The sequence below is a fragment of the Astatotilapia calliptera genome, chromosome 3 (genome assembly GCF_900246225.1).
Source record: "Astatotilapia calliptera chromosome 3, fAstCal1.2, whole genome shotgun sequence".
Lineage (NCBI taxonomy): Eukaryota > Metazoa > Chordata > Actinopteri > Cichliformes > Cichlidae > Astatotilapia > Astatotilapia calliptera.
Genome location: NC_039304.1, coordinates 25951056 through 25967589, shown reverse-complemented (window position 1 = coordinate 25967589; position 16534 = coordinate 25951056). Strand labels below are relative to the sequence as shown.

Here is a 16534-nt window from a genome sequence, read left to right as displayed (position 1 = left end):
CATGAGTTAAACATTGCACTTGCAACATCAGTGCATCAGCGAATCTTGGTTGCTAAAAAAATATTTAACATTTTCTACATGTAGTCATTATAAGCTAATTTTAAATATCAAACAACTTTTGTTAAAGAAAGTTTTGGTGTTAACCACTTTATAAGCTTGGCTACCACTTAGTTGTAGAAGGAAATCTGTCTCTAAATCTTGCGGTATTAATTCCATCTGAATGTATTATAGTGCATGATCCCAAAATTAATCTCATGAAAATAATTAATTTAGCTTTAATAATATCATTAATTCTTACCAATCGCTGGTATTTTTTTAATTCTGTATATTTTATGCTGTATAATAATAATTTCTTAATAATTTCTCATACATCTTACTTTTACCCAATCCTTTTTTCTTTCCTGACCAAAAAATAGTTATACTAACTAGCACTTTCATGTTATAGTCACTCTCTTCTGGCTTCTCAAAATAAATTAAATATGCTTTTATCTTTTTTTGCGCACTTATTGTTGTATATTCTTGCATAATTTTGCCATGCCTTAACACCTGACACTCGGACCGGCGGCCGCCTCGGGTCTCTCCTCCTCCCCTTTCCCTCATCCACCTGCTGGCCTCCAACACTTGCTAATGTTACTGAATCTGTGGAAGCTCCGCGATAGCCACCACACGAAGTAACGAATAACGACCCTCTCTAAATCCCAGTAACGATTAATGTGTTCCTGATTTTGGCATAATAACTAGTTACCATGCTCGTTACCACAATAATAACGTAGTTACTGTAACGTGTTACTTAATAAAGCGTTAGTCCCAACACTGACAGTAAAGCAGTCGTTTCCATTTAATTATATGTCATTTGTGATATTTGGGTTTTCTACACACATGGAGCAACACAACGTTGAAGTCACTATCAGTTCCTGGGGAGGAGTAGGTAACAAAGCCAGGTGGTGTCCCTGTGAAGGTGTCCAGTGTTGGGAAGGTTACTTTTAAAATGTATTCCATTACAGAATACAGAATACATTCCTAAAATGTATTCTGTAACGTATTCCGTTACGTTACTCAATGAGAGTAACGTATTCTGAATACTTTGGATTACTTAATATATTATCATGCTTTTTACAACAACGTGAATGTACTATTGCTGTGTGATTTATTACTATTACTGAAGGTCCGCGACTCCGAACTGTAGTAAAGGGACCTCTGACTAATACGGCGGGGTCCCTGTCGGCTTGTAGATGAAAAATAGCTTTACTTTGTTGTGTGGGTCAATTTTTCTTGTGAGAGACAGAGAGAGGCGTTGAAAGGCTGCTCCAACGGAACTTATTGTTTTCGGAGGAAAACACGAACAGTCGAGTCTTAATAGCTTACTTACAACTGGGCTCGTCAGGCACTCTTCTTGGCTGCAGTGGTTATTATTATATTTACATGCTTCCAGCTCCCATTTTTCCTCGATGACAACTGGTACCTTTCCACTCCCCTTTTTCCCCCTCCTCGCTCACAGACACATAACGTGTATGGCAGTCCATTCTCCCTGCAACACGGACTACACTGCCCATGATGCTACATTCTTTAGAGCTATGCTTGTAGCATTCTGCCTGTTAGCTTAGCACAACAACAACTACGAAAAGGCGCTCTCTCACCCAGGAAACACACAGTCGCAGAGAGAGAGAGAGAGCGTCGCCCTGTAACCATGGCAACCGTAACGCTGCCGCCTGGAACAACAGAACGTAGCTGTCAAACAAAACCCAAACAGTCCTGACCCGCGACAATATGAAACAGGAAAGTACCGCAGTGTAATCCATTTATTTCAACAAAGTAACTGTATTCTGAATACCACCTTTTTAAACGGTAACTGTAACGGAATACAGTTACTCATATTTTGTATCCTAAATACGTAACGGCGGTACATGTATTCCGTTACTCCCCAACACTGAAGGTGTCACTGATCCAATTCTGGTATTGGGACCAGAGGTGGGCAGTAAATGCGTTACTGTAATCTGATTACTTTTTTCAAGTAACAAGTAATGTTACTTGATTACTATTGCAAAAAATGTAATTAGATTACTGTTACTTTCCCGTAAGCATGCTGCATTACTAAACTGTGATTTTGTTTGAGTATACAAATACCTAATACTATCCTATTAGGTATTTGTGTGATTCTCAAATTACAGTAAATGAATCTCAAGAAAGCAAGTGAAACCTTGAACCGATCCGTCCATCCGCTTATCCTATATAAGGATATATATAAGGAATACTTAGCAACTATCCATCCATCCATTCGCTTCCGCTTATCCTTTTCAGGGTCGCGGGGCGCGCTGGACCCTATCCCAGCTGTCATAGGGCGAGAGGTACAGGACACCCTGGACAGGTCGCCAGTCTGTCGCAGGGCTAACAAATAGAGACACAGACAACCATTCACACTCACATTCACTCACAGATTTAGATTAAGGTACCCTTTAATCTAAATTAAGGGTACCCCTTAGCAAGGTACCGCCCCTACACACTGCTCCCAGGGGCGCCCAATGGCTGCCCAATGCTTCACTGAGTGAATGGGTTAAATGCAGAGAGGAATTTCCCCAAGGGGATCAATAAAGTATAAAGTAAGTTAAGTATATATATCATGTTCTACCTGAGTAGCGAAAGACCGCGGTGGCCTGAAAATGATGTGCCGGAGGTTTGCCATTCTCGCTGGCTCAAGTCACCATTGAACCCCCCGGCTAGCTATCGAGCTGGTGGGTGACTGATGTCTCCGAAAATGTTGGAGCACTTTTGCAAATATGTGATGTCTTGATAAACTGAGCAGATATTTGAAGTTTACATACCCACACCTCGCCTGGAAATATGTTAAAAGTTTATTTTGTGACCCAGAAAGTAATAAGAGTAATATTAAAACTGAGTAGCGGCCACCATTGTTGGAAACTGGAGTTTGGCTGGGCCGTGCTATGAATTCTGGAATATGGTAGGCCACGAAGGACACACCCGACCCATCCTTCAAATTCGGGGAAAAGGAGGACGCGTTTGTCGGCTGCATTCGGAGGACGCTACGAATTTGGACAGCCTTCGTTGTGTCGCTGTGACGTAATTGGCCTACCAATGCAGCCTCAGGAGGCTGCAGCCCATGAACTTGGACACCCCCTGCATGTTATTCTGTAAAACACAAAGAGAGCCACGCGCTCACACGATGCTCCCAATAGCTGCAGATCCTGATGCTGTGGTGAATATTTGACACACTTTTTGTTGTAATTTTTTTTTTTGCCTGTTCCATTCGGTACTTTAGCAATCAAAATTGTTTTCTGAAAGCCAGGAAAGATGCTCAACGGATTTATTTTTTCAAGTGGAGAAAATATGCAAATGCCTTATTGTTCCACTTGAATGTTCCACTACTATTAATGCTATATGTGACACAGCTCCTGTAATCACAAAGAGAACAGAATAATCACAAACTGTGAAATATAAATTTTATTAGCTATTTATTAAGAAAAAGAAAAGCCTAATATACTAGCAAGTTTCCAATATAATATTTACCTTTGAGTTGTTGGTGCTTTTTAAATGGAGATCTCCAAAGCTGAGACGATGGAATGGGTCCTGGTTCAGTCTGCTCCTGCGTGGTGGTATTCAACAACATATGGAGATATTATCAGCATTGTTTGAGCTGCTGCCCAAGTATTGGACAACAAATATTATTAAAATTATTACTCTCACAGGATTGTACAGAATACTGCATATGTAACTTTTGAACAATACCGCATTAAAAATCATTCTGACAGTTTTTTTTAAAATCTGAATACATGAAACAAACTCAGTAAAAAAGACAATTGTACAGAGTCAGTGCTAAAAATTAAACATACATTTTTGCTTACCTGCCAAGTGGCAGTAGTTGGTTTCAGTGAATAAATATTGGGCTGTGTTATTTTAATATTGATTAATAAGGGGTTACTAAATTGAAAACTTTTATTTAAGTTGGTGTTACTGTCGTTACAGATGTGGCAAGAGATATAGAAAATGCTGCTGTTTGCACATATTTAATAATTACTTATGCGCAAGAGCTGAAGGGGTGTCTAGCCTGTTGCTCTTACAGCATAATACTCGTAATAAAAGTACGGTAACTGTAGTTAGTTAGTGACTGAGCAGCCCGGTGCATTTCTCCTGATTTCTTTAGTCTGGATAAATTGATTCACCTCCACAGATTAGCTAAACGAACTTCACAAAACGAGTTTCCCCACAGCTGAGTCCTCATCTTAGATAGCTAGCTAAGGATGTTAGTTACAGGTTAGCTTACAAGCACATTTAACTTACAGCAAAAATTGCAGCAGGACCTTGGGTCCTTCTGGTCTGGCTCTTCATTAAATTGGTAGTCCACTTCAATGAAGAACTCCTCGTGCTGTCAGTTTAAAACAGTCAGTAACGTAAATGCTGGACCTCTTTTCTGCGTCTCCTCTATTTGCCACGATCTTGAGTATCTGGCCATGTTTTGTGTTTATTAATTTCCAGTGTTTTAGTGCTCTATGTGTTATGAGTAGCTGTGTGCAGACAGGAATAGGACCCAAGGTGCAGACTCCGGAGACAGTCGTGAACTCAAAACAGCTTTAATGTAAAACTCAAAACATAACATAACTGGAAAAAATCAAAATAAACTTAAACCGGAGGACTGACAGAACACACAGCTAGGTAAACGGTAGATCGCGACCCAGACACAAAGAAACACAGGGCTTAAATACACAGAGGGAGCAATCAGGGAATGGGTAACAGGAGGAAAACACAGCTGGGGCAAATCAGGCCTAACGAGACAAGGGGAAGCAAAACCAAACACATTAACATCAGACATGGACTTTCAAAGTAAAACAGGAAACATAACACAGACTGAACAAAGACACAGACTCACATGCAGGCACTACAACAGAGGGAACAGAGACGTGGGACCAGGGCAGACACAGACACTGACTGGATACGGGGATATAGGAACTAAGGATACACAGAGACGCGAACTAGACAAGGGGATACAGCTGACAGGGGAGACAGAGCAACTAGAGAAGACAGAGACATAAACCATAAGACAGAACTCAAAGAAACCAAAGACTGGAAATAATAAATAATAAACTCAAAAACCTTGGGTCAACGACCCAGGCATCCTAACACTATGTGCCTGCCTTGTGTTCCTTGTGTTGTGTCTAGTGTTTTTGGTTCTATGTTCATGTTTTCTGTTTTGCTTCCTCCCAGTCTCGCCTGATTAGCGTCAGCTGTGTTCCCTGCCTGTCTGCCATTTCGTCATGTGGGTATATATAGTCTGTGGTTCCCTTTATTCCTTGTCGGGTCGTCTGCATTACTTTGGCGTCTCTCCGGTGTGTCATTCCCTCTATGTCTCAGGCTTTCTAGCTTCAGGTTAGTTTTCACAGTATAGGTTACTTTTACAAAATAACTTGTATGGCATTGACCAATATATACCATATTTTGCAGACAAAGAGTTACAGGACTCTCTTCCAGATCATAGTCAGGAGCTCAGTGCACAGCAGGAACTTAACACAGACTTATACTCATAACACAAGTCAGCAGTCCAAGAGACCGCTCAGGGAGTTTGTGTGTTTGCTCAGACACATGAAAAATTAGAGGGAGCATTGGTCATGTGTCATATAAGGTCAGTTGCATGACCAAAAATAGTTTATAAATTATTTGTCAAATTACTTGTCAAAATGTTTGTTTACACATATATCACACTAAATAATTCAACATTATGATCATCAGAACCTTTGCTTTGATACATTTTCTCTAACTGGACCTCTTTACATTTTTGTAGAATACTTCTCCTTTACACTGTTAATTAGAGGCTTGCATGGAGTCATTTTGGCATTGGTAATGTTTAATCAATATTGTTATATAGTATTTTGTAATAGTTATTAGAGATGGACCGATCCGATATTACGTATCGGTATCGGTCCGATACTGACCTAAATTACTGGATCGGATATCGGAGAAAAATAAAAAATGTAATCCGATCCATTAAATATCACGAAAGCACCTCATAAAACTTGCAACACGCCGTAACTCACCTCAGAACGTATGCATCACGTGATAGAGCAGCTGTGGCATGCAGGACCTGTCGGTGGTCTGGATAGCATTTGGAGCTTCGCTGGCAACCCGGCATTTCATCTCCGACAAAGTTATCCCGAGAGAAGTAAAGCAAGTGTGTAAGTCCATCTCTGAATGTTTGTAAAGCATTCCTGCGTTAAGCTTAACAAGCGACTGCCTCTTCTTGCTGCTACTTCAATCGTCAAACTGCTTAATGATCAGCTGATCGGCTTTTCTGTCGCGAGTCCGTGTCTCTAGTTTGCTTTTGGCCCACTTTGCACCAGAAAGAGGAAACCAGCGGCTGAACAACAGCAGCACGTTTAAGCTTGATCAGCTGTTGTTAGAATGTATTTAATATTACTTTCTACTCGAGGATCTTTTTCTACGTAGCTGACGCTGGTAACTGTGCAGGGGCGGATCTAGCAAAGTTTAGCCAGGGGGGCCGATAGGGCATTAACAGGGAAAAGGGGGCACAAAGACATACTTTTCTTTCTTATTCTCATTTAAAATGTCGAGCTTTTAATAAATAATTATCTGACACCCAAAGTTTTAATTTGATGTAAAATGAATAGAAGTCCATTACTGTATATAGTAACTATTAAGTCTAATATACCCTAGTAAGCTATAGTACTTTTTCCTTTGGGAAGGTACCATCTGTGCAGTCTGCAATTTTGTTGAAGAAAGATGTTGAATCTATTTAATATTTCTTGAAAAATAATTGATTTCTGTGCATTTTTTTTCACACTGCATCAAATTAAGGTTGATTACGTCGATTAAGCATCATGAGGTGGCGCGTGAGGGGTGGTTCCCTATTTTTTATTTATTTATTTTTGTTGTTGCTGGGAGTTGGAACCCTATTAGTTAGGTTGCTTAATATTTATGCTAAGTACTCTTTAAAATACCAGAATAGGGAGGATGGTGTAGGTTTAAGTTTATTAGATTGATCAGTATTGCTGAACTATGAAATATTTTTTTTGCATACAGGTATAACAGAATAGCTTTAGTGTTGTTGTTGTTTTAAACTTGAGTATGAACTTATACAAAATGCAGCAAGATATTTAAAAAACAGTTTTGTTGATTAAAAAACACTATATCGGATTCATATCGGTATCGACAGATATCCAAATTTATGATATCGATATCGGTATCGGACATAAAAAAGTGGTATCGTGCCATCTCTAATAGTTATACTATTATTGGCCAAAGACATATTGGAAAACAAAATGATAGTTTGTCGACTAAAATGTTTCATCCCAAATATGATTTCTGCGTGTGTTCTCTCTTTTAAGACTCTGCTGGTCCCTGGTCTCCTGGTCGCTGCTCATTGGCCATTGAAAAAACTTCCTCCAGCATCAGTCATTACTAGTGATGGTAAATTCTATTCTTTTCTTAATCAAGCTTGAATGAGTCACTCACCAAAATGAATCGTGTTATTTGAGTCACTGAGTCAGTTGCCCAGAGAGTGCAAAAAAATTTAATAAACATAATTTTAAGCTAGACATATTTCTACTAATGAAATTAGTTTGCTAACAGTAACAGGGATGAGTCAGTGAATGAGTCAGTTGGGCTTGTGAATAATGATTCATTAGTCAGTAAAGTGATTCTCGAGTATTGAACGATTCGTTCTTGATTCGCACATCACTAGTCATTACTCTTGCAGCAACTGGCAGCAAACCCTGTGTGTGTGTGTGTGTGTGTGTGTGTGTGTGTGTGTGTGTGTGTGTGTGTGTGTGTGTGTGTGTGTGTGTGTGTGTGTGTGTGCACACGCATCTGTGTGTCTTCTGTAGTGTTCGTTTGTAAATAGCACTGAGGCAGAAGGGGTAAACTGCCTATTTATTTTGTATGACGGTAGTGCTTGTTAGCAATGGCAATTCTGGTTCTTTTTAGAGAACCAGCTCCTTTGGCTCTTCAGGTTGTTTTGTTGCTTTAATTAATTTATTATCAACAACAATATAAAATTATGCACAAAAGAAATTACTAATGTAAAAAAACCCTGTGGTTTTATTTATATATGTTTATATATAAATATATAAGCGTTAACTAAACTTCCAAAACAGAGATACCTAGATCACTTAAATATAGAATTGAAAGCATATGTGTATTGTTTGTGTATTTATACACAAGCACTCATGTATATTCAAGTAATTAAAAAGAAATGTTCATTTACCTCTTACTACCACACACCAAATCTGGTCGTTGGTACTTCCTGGCTTGTGTAGCCACTAGCTAACAAAAGCTCAACACTGAAGCGGGAAAAAAAGAAAAAAGAGAGAGGGTGGCAGAAAGAAAAAAACCCCATGGCTCCCAACAAGGAAATGGAGGCAAGAAATGTCATGTTTTAAGAATGATTATGTCTAAGCTTATGTTGTTCAGCAGGTTTCCAAAAACACTGATGTAAAACAAAAACTAGTCATTGGCAGATCTGCCAACTTAGCTGGCAGAAAAACAAACGTCAAGTTCTGTCAACCTCTGAATGATGACTGGTTAATCAATAACGACTTTTGATTACATGACTCCTTTCTCGCTGACAGCTCCTAGGCAACTATCCCAAAAGTCTTTCAAGTTCAAACATTTTTCTACTTGTTTTAATAAAGTAGGCATTTAAGGTTTTGAGAGAATATGTCCATTTGAACAGAAAGCTTTTATATTATAAATGTTCAAAGTTTCAATCAAAATGAATCATAATGACTTTATTTATCTTATCTTTTGTCACTATGAATATTTTAACGTAACGAATTTAGCACCTCGCTCATTAAAACAAAACCACAAACCTGTGGCTGCACACATTTGGTTACTACTTATAATTCAGGTGGGAGGATGGAAGGCCAGCAGTTGTAAGTTAGTCAGCCATGAGACCATTGTTCACTATTTTTTCACTTGTTGTACTTCTTTGTGTATCTTCTACTTTGTTCATGTCTTCGATTTTAATTCCAGTTATGTTTGGACATAAACTACTTTGTTTAGGTCAAAGAAAAGATTGTGGGTTTGGTTTAAATGTGCCCCTTCACAACACACATCTGAGGCTAAACTTGTTTATGTGTTACTTGATGGAAGTTTCCATTAGCATATACTTCATGGTGTTTGTGCCCAAGGACATTTTGTGCATGTCTCTGAGACACCTGTGGCTTTGATGAGAGAGCAGAATATGATCGTGCCATGAAAAAGTGAACTGACACAGTGCTGATCAGCTGTTTTTTGAAATTCTATTTTATAAATTGTCAAAATAAATCATCATCAGCTAGTCATGACAAGAAGATTTCAGAACCACAGTAATAACCCAAAGGGTTCAGAAAGATCCCTGTGTTAGATGCTGAGGAAGACAACAAGGGTGTACGACGTGCTCTGCCCTTTCATCCTACAGCTGCTTTGGAACAAGAGAATGAGGGGTGAAAAGCGCCCTCCTCCAACAAGAGCATGCCAAGTTTCAACATGCAGAGCGAAACTGTGTCACCCATGAGGGATTAACAAAGAAACACAAACAACGCCTGATTAAACAGTCAGGCTATTTTTGCCTGAAAAGTTCAGTGTGTTTTAGGTTAAGGTGGTCATTGATGTGACTTTTCTAATCATTTTTACAAATGATAAAAATGTACATGTCTTCCCAAACATCACAAACAAAGGAAAAGTGTATATGAATTCCTGAGTTTCTAACTTTTCTCTAGTCCTGATATGATTAAATGTAACTAGTGTAAATATAATATGCAAATTTCACAGCTACTTGACTAACAATTATTTGTGCACGCTCTGCATGGGCTAGACTGTTTCGTAGGGTGATACCAGTTCCTGACACGTAAGAAAGCTGTGCATTGGATCTTAAATACCATAGTGAATATATCAACAGTTTGTTAAACAGTTTCTTTGACATATCTAATGAGTCCTGACACATTATCTGACACCCTAAAAATGATTTTGGGGACATCCCATTTCATTGAGGGATTTTACTAGGCCTCAAGCATGCTTTAAAAGTCATGTTTGGCTTTATATTCTTTTCTGTATATTTCCTGGGATGCTTAGAACTCAAATTGCACTGCTGGAAATAGTTTATTTTGATGCACATGCTGTGTTTTTTTGAAAATTTGCATTACAACATTTATTTTCATTTTTCCTGCAGTATATAAAATTGGTGTATCTCAAAAATGAAACTATGAAGACACTCAAAATAAATTTCCTTTTGTTGGAAACTATTTTGTACAACTTTTTTGTATTTACAGTTTTGAGCAATAAACCTCTTAAATTTCTCCAAGTAGAAATATATCTAAATAAAACCAAAAACGATTTTCAATTTTTTTGTAGTTTATTGCACTTTATGCAATTTATGTAGTTTCTATGGATTTAATGCATACATATTACTAAAATTTGGGCTATAATGGTTGTATTGATGTATAGCAACTTGAAATGCTCCCAAAAATGGCACTACAGCATGTAAAAATATAAAGATAAGTGCTGGCGGACTTGGGTTAATGTCATGCTCTACCTGCTCAAGAATAGATCTTATACAAGTCAGCTCAGCCACCACACTGTCTTGGGATGAGCTCCTAATGTCAGCTCCATCAGGTGCCTTGGGTGCCACTGATTCTTATATAGCACTTTTATACTCTAGAGGAGTATTCAAAGCACTGTATACAACATGCCTCACTCACCCATTCACACACACTCACACTCCGATGAAAGCATCGGCAATTTGGGGTTAGTATCTTGCCCAAGGATATTTGGCATGCAGACTGGGGGAGCCAGGAATTGAACCACCAATCAGTAGCCGATCTGCTTCACCACCTGAGCCACAGCCACCCACAGTTGGCTGGTTTCGTGTCAAATAATGACTCTTCTGACTGCACTTGCAAACTCTAGACCTAAGGAAAACAAGTCCATCTGGCATACCAAACACTGGCCAATAGGTTACTATAATGTTCTTATGTATAATATCTATAGTTGGCCTCTAAAATATCTAAAATATCTTTGCAAAACTGTTATATTTGTTGTTTATATTTCTGCTGTCCTCATGACCAGAGTGCTCTTAAAAGACATGTTAATGTCACTGACACTCTTTAGATGGATACATGAAGGATATACTGTATAAAAGTCACTTTGCCAATAACTGATTGCAGCTTGTGACAGGAATAATGTTTGTGGCTCAAAATTGCTTCATATCATTCCTGATAGATATGTTTGGCATATGTTTCACAGATTATAGTCCAACAAGGAAATCAACTATTGGCACAAGACCTGTTGTCACTGCACACCAGCCCTACAAACACTGATGCTGGCACCGGCCTTTCTTGGTTTCTGTCAAAATATGCATAGACTGTGTGCTATTGACTTTGTATTGACCATGTCTCATATTTATATTCAGAAAAAAGTTGTTTCTGGAATATTATCTTTATAGTTCTATCATTAAGCCATTAGAAGGCAAGAAACAGGTATAACAACTACAGCCTGGAAAAACCCAAAGCTTTACCTGCTGGCGGTGGTATGTAGTGAGAACAGCCAGCCAGCAACTACCCGAGCAGAGAGAGAGAGCAATGCGTGAAACTAAGATTGGAGGTGGACCCCAGGAATTGCTGGGACCATGACTATCCAATACAAGTTGCCAAAACCACTGACAATAAAACTAAACTAAACCTGCATAATAATAACAAAACAACAGAAACACAAATAATAACAAAAAAATCATAGCTGAATCATAGCTTAACAGATTACAGTCTGTCAGGGAGCCATGTGGAGAAATGTGGTCCAACTGCCTTCACAACATTACAGTGAATGCATTCTTTAACCACACTAAGAGACAGCAGGAAGAGCATTGTGTATGACTTGGTTCTTTTACTCATAAAGCTGATAATCATTATGGTGAAGAACGTCATGCGAGGAGCATATTTTTTAGGAAAGTCTAAGAAAGCGTGAAAGAGGTGTAGTCAGCAATGGCTCTCCAACAACTTGTGTGCTGGTTCAATGTGATTATCATACTTTTTTGCAAAGGTGAGAAACAAAGATTTTTCTTCAGTTATTTTTTTCTCATTAGCTAGTTTAATTAAGATTAATTAGAGCTATAAATGTAAACTATTTGAAACATTTTTCTGTCAATACTGTGATAAATATCTAATATCGTATTTATAAAAGTACATTTAAACAGTTTAAAATCTGAAATCATTGGAAATGTTCACAGTGTGAAGACATCTGGGAATATTAATGTTTTTGAATCTGTTTGGGGTAAATATGCAGTTTATCATTAATAAAATAATAAAACACTAAGTTTTTGTACAAAGTATTGGTATCGGATCAGTATTGTCGATACCACGCTGCTAATATGATACAACAGTGAACCTGGAGGTGGTACAAATACTTTTGAGCTTACAATTCAAAATTATAAATAATAACTTTTTCTCTTTATAAATGATGTTGACTGTTTGACACCAAAGCATATTTAGATTAGGTTTAGGAAACATTTGGTTTATGATCCTTTACTATATTAACCCGTTACACTGATACACTATTGGGGTGTGACACTACCAAGGACAAAGCACACATCATCTGTGAATTGCTTTGAGAAGAGAGCTCTGTTTGATTACCTGAGTGTGTAAATCTCGCTGTAAATCTGTGACAATAACACTTTTTTATTAACAAATCTATAATATAAAACATAAAATAATTGTTCAGCTGAGGTTATCAGAATATGATTAACATAATTATTACTACAATACTGAACAGAGTGAACTAAAACAACCATAAATGATTGTAGCGTTGGACCGCCAAGGTGGAGCACATAAACTCGACGCAGCAGTTGCCAGAGCACAGACGCTTTATTGTGTGACAAATAATACTGTGGTTTCGACCCTAGGCTCCGGACAAAGGCACTGTGTCTCGCTGCCACACCTTCCCAGCCAGCTGTCACTGTCAGAAAGCAGACACAGTCAATTTATGTACCTGTTCTCCCCGCCTCCGTGCCGCCCCATGAGCTCGCTGTGACGCTTTCTCCCCCGCAGCAGGCCAAATACCACACCCCCGCCACAATGATATTATTTTTTATGGAATAATTATTAACAAAGATCAGCATTTTTTGTCAAAAATGTTTTGATTTAAGAATTCACTGCAACGTTTCATATGTTTGCTTTCTCACAAGCACAAGATATCTTCTCTAAACTGGTTTTGTCTTTTTCCACTTTTAGGTTGCCACTCACAGTTGCCTGGTGAGCAAATGAAGGCATTTTGTTAAAAATTCTTCAAGTTTCATGTTTGTTTTTTTAACATGTTTGATAACAAGACAAAAACACCATCATCAGTTACATTTTATAATATAGCCTCTGACTAAAAATTCTCTTAACTTTACCATGCATTTTTCATATAATTATGTGGCGCTATGGTGTAATTTTAATTTCCTGAAAATACTTAGCAGAACTTAGTTGTAAGGATTTCATTTTATTAGGAAAAAACAAAGTATACAAAGTATTTTTTTTTAGTATCATCTTTTTAGGTTACAAAACTGCTCAATATGGAAAAACCTGCATGTTAATGTGGTTTTGTATCATATGCATCTGTATTTTCTTTAAGTGACATATATTAAAGAATAGTTTTTCATTAAAAGGTCTGATCAGATTAACTGGATAGTACAGGAAAGTACTGTCTTTGGTAATCTGACTAGGTTTACTAGGTCACTTGAAACCGATGATTTAATGTTTTTAAATAATTTCCAATTTCAACAAGATTTATATGAATGCTTCTACTATTTAAATGCAATATGTAAATACTATTAAATTTCTTCTTGAATAACATTTAGAATATTATTCATCATTATAATAAACATTTGCATCAAAATCAATGTGTTTTTCAAAATTTAATAATTTATGTTTGATTGGAGCAGCTGCAGCTGCCCAGCCAAGGTCACTCATGTATTTAAGCTGATGCCAGAGGAGGTTTGGACCTCAGTAGTTAGTGAGTTAGTGAGCTCGTTAGAAAGATCCATCCTTTCATAAATGTTTGAAAAAGGTGGACTGCATGGCTAGATACTGTTTTTACACCTGTGAAAATGGAGCTGAAAAAAAATCTAAATTAAAAAATTAAGAGGTGTGGCCCTTTACTTCCCTACTACTTCTGGTCTTGTATGTCTCAATAGAAGCAAAAACATACATGTTAGATAAATGTTGTGCTTGTTCATAAACAATTTATGTAAATGTTGTTTCTCATAATTGTGAAAGAGTTTTGTGATGATTTTCTTCTTGTCTCCACTACAGAGCCAGTGGAGTTTTATATAGACTTGAACTTGCTCTTCCCAATATCCAGTCTGCCCTCAAATTTCATTGATCTGTTTAGAGGCTATGTGGAAAATGTGACTTTCCCCCAAAACATCACTGAGTCTTTAATACTAGAAGACTTGAACTTCACCACATGTAAGAATTTTGTGCTCAGTCACATTTAAATGTGTTCATACTCTGGTGCATGATTTATGAGCTGTGTTTGGTGATTGTCTTAAATGTGTTTATCAGGGTGCTATCCAAACTCCACTGGAGGACTGCAGTGTCAATGTGAGGACCAGTTTGCCTGGTCATGTGACAAGTGTGGCCGATACGGTGCATGCAGTAATGTCACCTCACAAGCCTGTGGATGCATCAAAGGGCTTCCTCCTGATGGAGAGTTCTGTGAACCAATCGCAAGTAAGCTTCTGTCACGGGCCAGTTTCTAACTCCTTGCTCTGCAGCACACGCACCGCAAAAGTGCAAATTAACCAACCAAAAATAATGATTAAACTTTGGTTTGTTTGTCTTTTGTCTTTTGTCATTGTTAGAAATGAGGGTGTGTTCTTTTTTCTTTTGTCTGTCTTTCATTTGTTTTTTTCTTCTTTGCCATTAATCATTTTTATCATTCACTAGAAAATGAACATTTTAAAGTCATAATTTTCCTCCATAGATGTTGCTTCATGTCCAACAACAACTCCTGGTATGTGAACATCCTTCTTGCTTCTTTGTTCATTCTTTAAAGTATTTTTTTCCCCAGTAAATTTCATTACAAAGATGTGTAGTCATTTTACTTACAAACTGTACTTAAACAATCTTTCAACAATTCAATTTGTGTTAATAATTTATATAGCTTCAAATATAAATTTAAGCTACCTTTATTGACCAAAGCTTATATGGGGATAACATATAACCCCAGCACTTGAAGTGTTTGCTTCATCTCTTTAAAGCAAATACTTGATATTAAAGACATAATATGTAATTTTGCAAGGATGATGTAAATTACATATTATGGTTGCATTTGAAAAAAATAATTTGAAGAATAGAAATAGCTTCGTTCCCTGTTTCCATAGTCACAACACCATCAACAACATCACCTACACCAACATACAGTAAGACATTGGAAATGTATAGTGAAGAATGAAGGTCTTTGTGTGAGCTCCAGATTATGACTTGCACTATTAAATCTAAAAAAAAAAAAAAAAATCACTTTTGTTTCAACAATACAGCTCTTTAAATGATCTAGAAGCACATGTGACTTGTGACTCAATTAGCTGTATTTCAACTTTCAGTTTAAGTGGTAGTAAATAAGGTTTGACAGTGCCAGATTAGAACAGTGTGGAAGTGGGGAGCAGATGCATCATCAAAATTGTGTCTATGTAATAAACAGGGGCCATATAAGTGACAGCTTTTGTCAGCATTTTCTTGTAAATATCATCTCCTATCATTGTGTTATGTATATGTGATGGATTCCCCCCTTTTTCTGCTTCACAGCACCAATAGACTTTGATATAGTCCTTGAACTGCACATCCCAGCATCCAGTGTGGCCCCAGATTTCAGTGATGTACTCAGACACATTGTGAGAAATGTCTCCCTAACCCCAATCATCACTGAGTCTTTAACACTGAAAAACCTGACCTTCACCACATGTAAGGACTTGATGTTAATTTAAACTTTGTAATCAGTCATGTGTAATAGTGTTCATGTGATCCTGTATGCCTTATGAATTGTGTTTTGTGTTGTCTTAAAAAGGGTGCTATCCAAACTCCACTGGAGGACTGCAGTGTCAGTGTGAGGACCAGTTTGCCTGGTCATGTGAGAAGTGTGGCCGATACGGTGCATGCAGTAATGTCACCTCCCAAACCTGTGAATGCATCAAAGGGCTTCCTCCTGGTGGAGAGTTCTGTGAACCAATCGAAAGTAAGCTTCTGTCATGGCGAGTTTCTAACTCCTTGCTCTGCAGCACACGCACCGCAAAAGTGCAAATTAACCAACCAAAAATAATGATTAAACTTTGGTTTGTTTGTTTTTGTCTTTTTACAGTATGACAAAAGGACTTTAGCTTTAACTTCTCCGTTCCAGTCCTCTCTATCTTAGGTCTTTCTCTCTATTTTTTGCATATTAAGGTTTTTTTTCTCGTCATAGGAAACAGAGAAATGGTATATTTACCGTAGCAAGATACCCTACGATCCAAACTGCACAGACAAATTTTGTATTTGCTTACATTTGTTGAGCTTATTTTTAAATCTCA

At 37.6% G+C, this 16534-nt stretch overlaps 1 protein-coding gene across 1 annotated transcript in view; it reads left to right on the top strand.

The window, feature by feature from the left end:
* The window catches only part of LOC113019084 (uncharacterized), a 93691-nt gene that overhangs the window by 65092 nt on the left and 12065 nt on the right, over window positions 1–16534 (top strand). Inside the window, exons 47-49 of the mRNA XM_026162596.1 lie at window positions 14956–14985; window positions 15777–15932; window positions 16036–16203. Coding sequence (XP_026018381.1) covers window positions 14956–14985; window positions 15777–15932; window positions 16036–16203 — 354 coding nt within the window. The remainder of the gene's footprint in view (window positions 1–14955; window positions 14986–15776; window positions 15933–16035; window positions 16204–16534) is intronic.